The 13,453-nt window shown below is 40.3% G+C and overlaps 2 protein-coding genes across 2 annotated transcripts in view; one reads left to right on the top strand and one right to left on the bottom strand.

The window, feature by feature from the left end:
• The window catches only part of LOC126727447 (uncharacterized), a 38,044-nt gene that overhangs the window by 11,681 nt on the left and 12,910 nt on the right, over positions 1–13,453 (top strand). The window lies entirely within an intron of this gene.
• On the bottom strand, positions 5,592–9,028 carry LOC126727442 (protein STABILIZED1-like). The gene has a single exon (XM_050433117.1). It carries the CDS (start codon positions 8,844–8,846, stop codon positions 5,841–5,843), a length of 3,006 nt encoding a protein of 1,001 aa, XP_050289074.1. The 5' UTR covers positions 8,847–9,028; the 3' UTR covers positions 5,592–5,840.

Below are 13,453 nucleotides of genomic sequence, written 5' to 3'. Positions count from 1 at the left end.
TTGTGTGCTCCCGTGACAGTTGTATAGTAGGATTGTCATCAATTTGCTCATAATCTAATTCCACCGCTCCATAATGACCCAAAGCCCAACCCAAATTAAGTAGAGAAATTTGAGTTAATAGCCCGTATGGACCAAACTTACAGTCCAAAATGGAAAACCCACGTAGCAAACCAGCCCATAAACAGCAAACCGTAGCCTCCATGAAAAAGTATTTTGTATCAAATAATACCATGTCAATCGTATCAAAACCTAATAAATGAGTAGCATGTGTATAAAAATAATTACACACTAACACATGTCTTTCATTTATTAGTGGAATAATTATTTTTTGCTGACGTGTTTCACAATTACTATATTTTGATACCACTGACATAGAATCATTTGATACCAAATACCTTCTCGGCCTCCACACCCTCACAGCTTACTCATATTTCATTTCTTATCTAATATCTCTTCCACCGCTTAGGCTCAGCTGAGTTAGCTCTAAGGTCAGTTTGTCTCATATAAAAATAAAAAATAAAATAAAATAAAAACAACTAAACTCGTAATAACTCAGCATCTCACTCTATACTCTGTACATGTTTGAGAATATAAAAAAAAAAAAAAATATATATATATATATATATATACAGATACATACACACACAAGTATAAGTACTTGTGGGGCATGGGGGCAAGAGCTAGGATTCAAGTCTCAAGGAGGAAGCTTTACACACATATACACTTAAATTATACTAAAGTAGAATTTCTACCTTGTATTAAAAACAAAAAGTTACTTTTTTTGGACTCCAAACTCAATCTATCCTCTTTCTTTCTCCTTAGAAGATTAAGATTGTGCGAAGAAAAAAAAAGAAAAAAAAAAGAAATTAAAGACTAACATCATCTAGAATTATAAACTGGGAAAATTAAGATCATCCTGGGATCTATGGCGACAAAACAGAAAAAGGAAAAAAAAATAAAAGCTATAAAATAGAATAAAAATATGAAAAAAAAAAAAGAAAGAAGAAGAAGTTAATATCAACTATTATGCTTTTTATTTATATGATTTAAGATTTTTGTTCATTCTAATATCCATTCCGTATATTGATAATCAAGGAGTTATATCTAAATCTAGAAAATCATGGAGGAGCAAAAGAGGCAATTAGACCTTTTTTTTTTAAAAAAAAAGAAGAAAATTATAAATGTTTTCAATTAAAAAAATAAGAAGAATTAGATTACACTACATTGCTACAATTTAAGATGTATTGGACCTATTTTTTAGTGTAGTATACGTTGTTGCAATTTAAGATACATTCGACCTCTTTTTTTTAGTGTAGTATATGTTTCTACAATTTAAAATGCAGTAGACCTCTATTTTTTAGTGTTGTATACATTGCTGCAATTTAAGATGCATAAGACCTCTCTTTTTTAGTGTAGTGTATGTTGCTACAATTTAAGATGCATTAATCCTCTTTTTTTTTTCTTTTTTTTTTTATAATACACAACACATATATATTTTTAAAATTTAAAATTTTAAAAACAAATTCTGCAATATGGTGAAGCCACTTGGCACAATCATAGCTTCTAAACTCAATTTTTCTTTTATATATATGTTGCCGCAATTTAAGATGCACTAGACCTCTTTTTTTTCTTTTTTTTAGTGTAGTGCATGTATATATATTTTTAAAATTTAAAAATTTAAAAAAAAAAATTATGCAATATGGTGAAGCCACTTGACACAACCACGGCTTCTAAGCTCAACTTTTCTTTTATGCGTTGCATGATTTTAGTTACAAACTTTTAGTATAATTTTATTGAGAAATAATAAATTAATAATCACTTGAATTTAGATTATATAAATTATTGTTCTTAAAAGTATCAAGCAATCAAACATATTCATATGAAAAAATTTCTAAACTTAATAATTAAAAACCTATGGAAACTTAACCAAAGGTATTTCATTTGCCAAAAAAATATACATAATTCTCTTCTAACTTATCGGTTGTCTTATGATGACATTTTTTTAGTGCACACATATAATATTACTAACAAAAATAAAAATGAGAAATAGTAACATCAAAATTTTACTATTAAAGAAAATTAATTTTATATAATAATGCACATATAAGCATAACTCAAATACAACCTAGATATAAAAAATATGAAACCCTTGTTGTAGGAGAAAATACAAAATTTGATCATTCTTAAATAATAAATAGATAAAGCCTATAAGGAGGAAAAAAAAAAAAAAAGGATGAGTACAAAAAATTCATAAATGCAAAACCAAACAAAAGAAGAAGAATTAAAATTGATTTTATAACTCATAAACATAACCATAGAAAACAAAGACAAAAAGAAGAAACATTCCTCTAATAATGTGGACGGTGGCTTTGATAAAACATTACACTACAAACAAACTCAAATAATAATTGATGTTTGACAAATCATAAAGGTGAAATATTTATAGAGGTTCATATAATTGATTTCATAGATTTAAAATTGCATTTATAACTCATAAGCAAAACCATAAAATAAAAACAAAAACAAAGAATTGAAACATACCTGTAATAGTTTGATTTTAATAAAGCATTCTACTGCAAACAAAAAGAGATATACAAACTTATTATTAATAATGGGGAGAGAAAGTAACAATGAATTAGAGATAATAATGAATTAGAGTTCTGATTAATCTAATATTAATCTAAAGTTTTTTATTTCATTTTTTTTTATAATAACAATGAATTAGAGATAAGAATGAATTAGAATCTTGATTAATCTAATATTAATCTGCAGTTTTTTATTTCATAACGCTCAAGAGGAAGCAGGGAGAAATCTATGGTAATATTTGCTTTGTGGATTGGTCTAACTCCTGTAGTATTGGAGACATGATAATGTGGATATGAGCGTGATCATATATGTATTTTTTTTTTTTTTTTCCTTTTCATAGTTGGAAATACAAGATTTATTCCAGACATTTTATACTGCATTTTTGGTGAACACCCCCCCCCCCCCCACACACACACCTCTGTATGTTCAACTAAATGAGTCATGTCTCTTATATAAAATTATATTAGTATTATACCCATGCGATGCACGGCTTAATCAAAATTCAAATGTAAACAATTTTTTTTATTAATTTACTTAAAATTAAACACTAAAATAGACTATAAAAAATAAATGAATATTTTACTTTTGAGTTATATAATGAATGCATATTGTGTGAGACTAAAGTGTTATAAAAGCATATATATGTCTAAAATAACTGAATGGAAGATGGTAGATGTAACTAATATAAAATGAGATACATAAAAGAAATATAAAAGGATTTTGCATAATATATTGAGATTTAAGGCTCAAGTAATATTTAAATGAAAAAACCTTGAATTTAATAATTAAAAGCTATTAAAAAAATGATTGAAAGTATATTTAAGCAGAAACCTCAATTCAGTAATTAAGAACAATCTAAATAACTAAACATTTAAAAATCTGAAGTAGAGAGACTTACATGAAAATTTAATTTTTGTTCTTGAAAGCAAGGGAGAAGACACCGAAACTTGAGTGATTTTCACCTAACCAAATGAAATAAATAAATAAATTCATTAGCATTGAGATATGATGAGAATTGAGAAGTGATACCTTTCAGTAGGTTGTACAGAAATTATTAGTGTTTACAGATTTTCTTTTCATTGCTTTAGATATAAGTGTCTGCAACTGTGGTAGTTCTTCAATTTTGGATGCTAAACATTTATACATAACACAAAACGTATGTTTAAGAACCTAATGACTGTCTTCATTTGTTGACATTAGGATATTCTATTGATGACCCTATGTACTTGTTTATCTTAATGACAAAATGTTTTTTTTTTTTTGATAAGTAATAAAATTTATTCAAAATGAAATCAACAAGTACACAGGAAGTATACAATCTGAAGGTAAAAGATTCATGTGCCATGTAGGATATCCTACAACCAAATTCAAAAAAAAAAAAATTCAAGAAAAAAAATTCCACTTTCTCCTGTGGTAGATAATATAAAAGGCATATTCACCAATATAATGATCACCTCTCTATATGGAGAAGGTATTTGGTATCAAATAATACTATGTCAGCGGTATCAAAATCCAATAAGTGTAAGACATGTTAGCAAAAAACAATCAATCCAATAACAATTGAAAAACATGTGTTAATGGGTAGTTATTTTTACACACGTTTCTCATTTATTGGATTTTGATACGGATGGCGTGGTATCATTTGATATAAAATACTTTTTCCCATATATGGGGCAAGAGGAGCAACAGCAATAACCCACGCAACTTTACCTAAATATATAGACCTGTCAAGCTTATCTGCATCCAGTTTGGTAGTATTTAAACCTGTTGAACCCAAAAACAACAATTTTGACACAACAAATATAAATCAATGAGCCCCATAAATCACAATATTAGTTTGCTCTGAGCCATTACCCAGATAGAGAGAGGGGAAAAAAAACAAACCAGCAGCAACAACAACAGACAAAAAGAAGAGAAAACAAAGCCAGCCCACGAACCTGAAAGAATACATCTGAGGTGGTTGGAGCATGTACACATGAATCATAAATAATCATGAACTGATAAAGTATCAAGTTCAATCCAAAAAAAAATAAGAGAAAAGGCTTAATCAAAAAACGATCAACAAAGGAAGCACAGTGCTTTAAACCTGAAAATGAACACCAAATATTTGGAAGCATGATGATGTAGAACAGCATAGGAAAATAAAGATAAAAGAAGAATGAAAGTATAAACAGGACAACCCCTAGGCTTCACCACGCCCTAGGCATCACCACCAAACAAAGAGAAAATCATCGAATTATTCTAATTCAAATTGTAATGCCCTTCAGAATTACAAGAGCACTACTTTAATGGGGTTTAGGGATTACACCAATATGGGAAGTACTTAATTTAATCCCTTAAAATCCTCAACATCAGAAAAACTAAAAATTCAAAAACAAAATTCATTTCAAATTCAAAAATAAAATGATTTTGGTGCTCCCTACATCACATGAAACTCTAATTAAAGTGCAAGGTACCAATAAGATACTGATGCATATTTTTGGCTAATGTCTGCTAGCTGGCTAGTGAAGCACTTTGAAGGAAAAACAAATAAAAGGCATCTCATCCTCATCCCTTTTGCCTTATAATTTGTTGGTTTCTTCCCTACAAGCTCCAGTTTGCGAAAATTTTAGAATTCTAGACCAGGTTGGCATCCAAAAACTTGAATCAAGACAAACTCTTTACTTTGTTTTGGTTTGGGAGATGGGGGGTAAAGATGATGAGAAACTAGTAGCTTAAGTAGAATCATAACTTAGGTCTGACAATAAAAAGTTATAATGAATGTCAACTGCCCAAAACCTATCCTTTAAGCTCCGAAATAAAATTAAAAAATAAAAAATAAAAAATAAAAAAAGCGCCCCTGATTAAAATAAGCAAAGGAAATGATAATAAATAACCGTACAATGGAGCAGCAGGAAAGTGAAATGGCAATGAGATGAATGATAATAATTAAATGTCAGTAATACCTAATCTACAAACTGAGGCAAGGAAACATAGAGAAACAGGGATATAGAGAAAAATAGTGGTTCAGCAATAAACAAAATCTAGGGATTAATCATCAAATCAGCACACTAAAACATTCTTGTGAGGAAATGAAAGGGATATTATCATCAGAGCTACTAAGTAAGAAGCATATGCTAAAAAATAATAGGCGGGCAGTGCAAGTCTATCTCAGGATTAATACAATTAATTTACCACCAAAACAAGAAGAGAAGCTTGCACGACTACAAGCTGACTTATAACTAGTGTCTGCTATTCTCAGCTGCACTCTCTTCCTACCCAAGTGCAACCACTAATTCTTTTAGGATGGCTTCAGTTGGCTGGTGTGAATTCTCTACAGCCTTGGATATTGCTTGCCATTTCTCACCATGCTTAGGTTCAGCAGCAATGCATCTCTTTAACACATCTTTCTGGCTCTCTTCACTCCCATGCTGAAGTTCGAATTTATAATATAATGCCCAGAAATCTCCAATATCCGGGGCAAGTGTGACTGCCCTGTTAAGCCAAGTTCGAGCTTTATCTACCTTCCTATCAAGCCAGAATAACTTGGCCACAGCAGCAATCACATGGGGATCATGATCACATTTCTTGAGAGCATCCATACTCTTGGATTTTCGTTGTGGACGGGGGACCATCTCAAGTGATGCTGCCCATAATATACCGCTGTTGGGACACTCCTGCAATGCCTTTGCCATCAAAATATCAGATTCCTTCCTATTACCATGCCTCGTTTCAGCTCGGACAGCAGCAAGCCATAGCTCAGGGTTCTGAGGATTTTTCTTCCTTGCCATGGTGAGGACAGCTCGAGCTTTACTCAATCCATTCATCCTCTCTTCCAGATTAGCAAGAGAAAGCCAAAGGTGTATACAATGAGGGCAACGCTTCAAACCCAACTCGTAAGTTTCCTTGGCTTCCTCCAAGTGACCTAGCCTTTCCTCTAGCTGTCCAAGCATCAACCACAATTTAAAGAATGCCGGGAAGAGTTTCAACCCTTCATCCAACAACATCCTCTCCTCGTCGGTATTCCCCAATTCTCTCTCAACAATAGCAGATTTCATCCATAATCTTTTGGTGCCACCTCTCTTTCTAGCCTTAGTAAGAAGACTTCTAGCTCTCTCGGGCTCATAATTCTCGAATTCAAGCTTAGATGCTGCGAGCCAAATATCCTCAGAGTTAGGAATGGCAGCATAAGCTTCTTGAAGGATTGCTCGTGCAGAATCCACATCCCCTGCAAGCCACTTCTCTTTAGCACCCATAAGCCACAAAACCTCAGCCTGTGGCCTGTAAGTAACTGCCTTACGAAGCAAAGCATCAAGAGAATCCCTAGTTCCATGACTCTTCTCCAGCTGTGCTGCCTTAAGCCATATGCTCTTCTTTGTCAAGAACACATTCAATGCATGAGCATAGATAGCTCTGGCCGTCTCAATTGAACCCCTCTTCTTACACTCCTCCGCATCTGCCACCCATGTCCTCTTCCTATCCTCTTCCTCCACACCAATCCCAATTGTATTCTTAACAATGGCTTGACAAGTCACCACAGAACCTGCCCGTTCCGCGGCCTCTGCCTCTCTCATCCATGCCTCCCTATCAATTGCCAAACCCTCCCTCTGCAAGGCCCTTATACCCCTCTCAATAATCTTCACCACCATTTCTGTATCCCCGTTTGCCTCTTCCAACTTTGCAGCAGTTATCCAAATAGCTGGCTCCTTTGGCAGCCTCTCCCTCGCCCTATTCGACACTTTCTTTGCATGATCATATGTCTCTAGTCTTGCCAATGCCAACCACAATTCAACGTGCAACGGACAACACTCCACAGCCCTGTGCAGTAACAGTCTGGCATCCTCCTCATTGGCCAACTCTACAACCGCCTTCCAAAGCCGAACCGAATCTGGAATATGCTCTAACCCTTTCCTTAACACTCTGCTCTTGTTCATCTCATCATGCTCCAATTTCGCTGCCTGTAACCACAGCTTAACTGAATTGGGTATGGATTTCACACCTTTTGCAATAACTGCCTTGGCCTCATCCGGGCTTGCTAATCTACAACCCTCCAACCACACATCCTCGCTCTTCGGACATTCCTCACAACCCTTTTGAATCAACTGTCTAGCTGCCTGAATCTTTCCAGCCACCTCTTCCAACCTTGCCGCAGCAATCCAACCCGGTGGATGCTTGGGATTCGTTTGAGTCACACTCTTCAACAACAATCTCGCCTTCTTAATATCAGAAATCTCCGCATCACTCGTGATCTTCATACTCTTCAAATCAGTGAGATAACCTTTTGGATCCACCACAGTTTGTCCCGAAACCGAATCCGATAACCTATCCAACTTCAATGACAACACAGTACCTCTTCCTTCACCCACAGCAGTCAAATCCGTGACCGGAGTTTGCGCCCACGGTGTCTCAGTACCACCAACAGCTCTACTCTTGGGGTCCAATGCCGTAACATGCTCTTGCTCTTGCCTAGCTTTTTCCAGTAGCGTATCCGGCACAGGCACGAAGCTCTCAAACCGCTTCTTCTTGTTTCGAAGCGAATAATCTCCGATTTCAGGAATGCTATCCCACTCCTGAGTCGATAAAGTACACAATTTCCTCTTCAAATCGGCAAATTGCTCTGTGATTTTTGGATTCGACGCACGGTACTTCTCGATTTCCTGCTTCAACCTAGCTTCTCTCCTATCCTTCCGCCGCGAATCCATTCGCTTATCAATCGCTTCCCAAACAGCATCAGCCTCCTTATCATCTTCATCATACTCACCATTAGCAAACAGACCAACATCGTTTCCTTCAAACTCGTCAAACTTCTGATTCTCATCGTATCCTTTCTCGTCCGCATCGTCGCCATCTTCACCTTCGTCAGGCTTTCCTCCGCGGCCCAGGTCCTCTCCAGAGGGCCCGCCGATGGTAGTGGCGGTGCGGTCAGGGGCAGCACGGGCAGGTCCGATATCGGAACGGGTGGTGAATCCGGTGGCACCACGGCCGAGGCCGGCGACGTAATTGGGCGGAGGCTTGGAGTTGAGGAAGTCGAGTTTGGAGCCACCGAGGAGAGGGAGGTGGAGAGAGAGAGTGGAGTAAGGGGTGATGCGGAGGCGGGAGAGGAGGATGGCGTCGTTTTGAGAAGGGAGAAGGTGGGATTGGGAGAGGTAGAGGCGGTGGAGGTGGTGGATTGGGATGTGAGTGTGGCGGTGGAGAGAGAGTTTGAGGGAGTGGAGAGAGGTGGTGTTTGGGTCTAGGGTTAGGGATAGGGTTTTCTGGTTTGGGATGGTGATGAACACCATGGTTATGGTTTTGAATTTGATAGAAGAGCAGAGATGGATCAAGAAGGAGAAGGGGATGAAGAACTGATTATTTGAATTTGATTCATTATTTGTTGTTTTTGTGTTCGTATCGTGTATGGGATTTGATAACTGTGTTTTCTTGATGGGTGTAAAGCTTTGATGATTTCTTTTTGATTTGTTTGGGGTTTATGGGTATGACCCGAATATATATAGTTGATTGAATAAAAGTCCTGCTTGTAGTCGGAGAGTGTTTTTTTTTTTTTTTTTTTTAAATGAGAAGACTAGACATTTTATTCATTATTCCAAAAAGAGAAAACATAATGAGTACATGCAAGCTCTACGTGTCTAGGACACTCCTCTAGCCATGCAACGTTGTTTTCTATATTAGCTGCATGTTGGGCCAACAAATGGGCAGGGACATTTCCCTACCTTTTTGTATGGGAAAAAGCAATAGTTCTGCACCGAAGATGACGTCTCACCCATTCCTTGGAGCGCGTTGCATAGAGTCTCCCTCTAACATTACATCCCTTACCCCAACGTCCATGGCGAACTGAACCCCGACCTCTATTGCCTTAGTTTCTATCTCCAATGCCCCTAGGGGAAGAGCAAGCTTCCGGCTGAGCGCAGCAATCACCATGCTTGCCGAGTCACGTATTATCACTCCAATACCTACCTGCTTCCGTTTGGAGAATACTGCTCCATCAACATATAGATCCTGATTTTCTATTTTTTTTGAACTCTGTTGCATATCCTGATCGAGTTAGGTTCTTGTCTCTCTGGTTAACAATGGATATAAGTGAAGATGGTAAGATATAGATCTTGACGGGCCTACTCGACGGGCCTACGTTGACGGGCCTGACGGGCCTACCTGACGGGCCTGCCTGACGGGAATACCTGACGGGCCTGCCTGACGGGTATACCTGACGGGCATACCTGATGGGCCCACCTTAATGGGCCCGACGGATCAGAACTGTTGGGCCTGTGTAAAGATTATCCCATGCGCTTTGAAGGCCCATCGCTGACAAACACAGTAAGGGCTCATGATCCGAAATCTCTATTGCCTAGAAAAGCCCTAAGATCCGAAAATGGAAATCCTTGCTCACCACGCTCAGAAGAAATCGAAGTAGAGTCCCACATGGAAAAGATTTGGAGACCAAGAAGGAAAAGTCAACTCCCTACCACTATAAAAAGACCTAACACCCACGCAAATAAGGTACATTTAATCGACCCTCTCTAGTGCTCTAAAGTGGTGAGAAGAACTCTAACTTGACCTTCGGAGAGTGTTTGGCCGGCACCACACCGGTGCTCTCTAGAGGTTTTTCTTTCGATTGCTCTTGTTGTGCAGGTTCGCTTTGAGTCGTGAGTGCGGTGTGACCTATTGGTGATAATTTTCAATGTCATCAGTTGGCGCCGTTTGTGGGAACACGTAGCACACTATCGCTTCCTAGACAAAAGAGTTACATGGTACTCACACGCTCGATGGCAACCACTAACGACGTTCAAGAAAAGGAAGCCCCTACGACTGCCCTTGAGAGACAAGTCAGGACGCTCGCCGCAGCCGTGGAGCGCCTCACCAAACAAAACCACGACCTAGAAGAGCAGCTAAACCAAAAGAGTGCAGCGGTCAATAACCAAGGAGCGGATCAAGAAGGGACCAGCGCTGAAAGGAGAAATCAAGACGGACCACAGGAGAGTAACGCCCCGAGCAGACCAGTGCGACGGGACACTAGCATCCCTTCAGTGACGGATACGGCTCCACAACCCATCATCACGGAGATGCAGGCGATGAAGGAACAGATGGAAGTACTGATGAACGCTCTCAAGGGGCGAGTGTCCAGTGATCTTGACGACCTTGTCAACCGGACTGACTCGCCATTTACGACAACCGTCAATTCCTTCCCCCTGCCGAGTAAGTTCCGCATGCCAAGTATGGATAGTTATGATGGAATCAAGGACCCTCTAGATCACCTAGAGACCTTCAAGACCCTGATGCACCTTCAGGGAGTGGCAGACGCGATTATGTGCAGGGCATTTCCTACGACCCTAAAGGGCACAGCAAGGATTTGGTTCAGCCGGCTAGCACCAAACTCCATCAGCACCTTCAAGGAGCTAAGCGCTCAATTTACCACGCACTTCATCGGAGGACATCGGTATAAGAAATCCACGGCTTGTTTAATGAATATCAAGCAGCGAGAGGAGGAGACGTTACGGGCCTACATATCACGCTTCAATAAAGAAGCGCTCTCGATCGACGAAGCCGACGACAAGATATTGGTGGCAGCGTTCACGAACGGGCTGAAGGGGGGTAAGTTTTTGTTCTCCCTATACAAAAACGACCCAAAGACCATGTCAGAGGTGCTTTACAGGGCCACCAAGTATATGAACGCTGAGGACGCACTATTAACCCGAGAAGATAGACCCAAGAAAAGAGACAGACAAGAGGATCCCCGACAGGACCAGGGGCGGAAGAAAGGAAGGATGGGAGACCGGAGGGAGGAGAGACGTCCAAAACCCATGGGCGGAAGGTTCACAAGTTTCACCCCGTTGACCGCTCCGATAGACCAAGTCCTAATGCAGATTAAGGACGAAGGATCCCTAACGTTTCCGGGAAAGCTGAAGAGTGATCCAAACAAAAGGTCCAGAGACAAATATTGCCGCTTCCACCGTGACCATGGTCACGACACGGCCGATTGCTATGACTTGAAGCAATAAATCGAGGCCCTTATCCGACAAGGAAAGCTGAAGAAGTTCGTCAGTAAGGAGAGAACGGATCAACCCCCATAAGAACAACACCCCCGTCGAGAAAACGAGCGACCAAGGCCCCCATTAGGGGACATAAGGATGATAATCGGAGGAACAGCTGCGGCCGAATCGTCAAAAAAGGCTCGCAAAACATACCTTCGGATGGTACAGAATGTCCAGTTGGCGGGTACAGTGCCAAAGATGGCAAGAAGGGAAAGCCCCATTATCGGGTTCTTGGAAGAGGATGCACGGCGCCTACACCATCCACACGACGATGCCCTCGTCGTCAGCATGCGGGCAGGCGACTACAATATGCACCGAGTGTTGGTCGACAACGGCAGCTCGGCCGATATCTTGTACTATCAGGCGTTCCAGCAAATGAGGATTGATAGGGAGCAGCTAATGACAAACGCCCCGCTCGTTGGTTTCGGAGGGAGTAGGGTATTCCCTTTGGGCGCGGTCACGTTATCGGTGACAGTAGAAGATTACCCCCAACAAATCACCAAGGACGTAACATTCTTGGTGGTCGATTGCTCGTCCGCCTACAATGCTATTATTGGACGACCCACGCTCAACTCGTGGAAGGCGGCAACATCAACTTACCACCTGATGATCAAGTTCCCAACGGAGTATGGCGTAAGAGAGCTACGTGGAAGTCAAGTTGCCGCACGAGAATGCTACGTAGCTATAATGGAGATGGAAGACCAAATCCAGGCCTTGAATATAGAAGAGCACCGAACGATGGCAGAACCCACAGAGAAGTTAGAGGAGATAACTCTCGACAGTTCCAACCCGGACAGAACAACCAAGATCGGAACGCTTGCCAAACCCGCAATCCGTCAAGAGCTCGTAGCTTTCTTGAGGAGCAATAAGGATGTGTTCGCCTGGAGTCATGACGATATGCCAGGAATCGATCCCTCGGTCATGGTACATAAACTGAATGTATTGCCTTCATTTCCACCCGTCCGACAAAAGAAGAGAGCATTCGCGCCAGAACGAGACCAAGCGATAGCGGAAGAGGTCCACAAACTCCAAGAGGCAAGCTTCATCAGGGAAGTCTACTATCCCGATTGGCTGGCGAATGTGGTAATGGTAAAGAAGACGAGCGGTAAGTGGCGGATGTGCGTGGATTTCACCGATCTTAACAAAGCATGCCCCAAAGATAGCTATCCCCTTCCAAGGGTCGACGTCCTGGTAGACTCGACGGCTCAACACCAATTACTAAGCTTCATGGACGCTTTCTCGGGTTACAACCAGATCCGCATGCACGAGGCCGATCAGGAAAAGACTTCGTTCGTAACCAGTCAAGGACTCTTCTGTTACAAAGTAATGCCATTCGGCTTGAAGAATGCGGGAGCAACATACCAAAGGCTAATGAACAAGATGTTCGCACAGCAAATCGGGAGGAATGTGCAAGTCTATGTCGATGACATGCTGGTGAAAAGTCGGAAGGAGGAAGACCACCTGGAAGATCTTAAGGAAACATTCGGTACGCTTCGATCCTACAACATGAAGCTCAATCCGGGAAAGTGCGCATTCGGCGTAACGGCAGGCAAATTCCTAGGATTCATGGTATCCCAGAGGGGGATTGAGGCTAACCCGGACAAAATCCGAGCCATAGTAGAGATGGCCCCACCGAGAAATGTGAAGGAGATACAAAGCCTTAACGGCAAGATAGCGGCATTAAATAGATTCGTGTCGAGAGCCACGGACAAGTGTTTGCCCTTCTTTCGCACGTTAAAGAAGTCTTTCGAGTGGACGGACGAGTGTCAGCGAGCATTCGAGGAATTAAAAGCATACCTATCCTCACCGCCCCTATTGAGTCCCTCGCAACCTGGTGAAGAACTTTTCCTCTACTTGGCTGT

The sequence above is a fragment of the Quercus robur genome, chromosome 5, assembly GCF_932294415.1.
Source record: "Quercus robur chromosome 5, dhQueRobu3.1, whole genome shotgun sequence".
NCBI lineage: Eukaryota > Viridiplantae > Streptophyta > Magnoliopsida > Fagales > Fagaceae > Quercus > Quercus robur.
This window is presented reverse-complemented; position numbering and strand designations above follow the sequence as displayed.

Excerpts from the sequence above, each read along its gene's own strand:
- LOC126727442 (XM_050433117.1), bottom strand. The coding sequence starts at position 8,846 with ATGGTGTTCATCACCATCCCAAACCAGAAAACCCTATCCCTAACCCTA.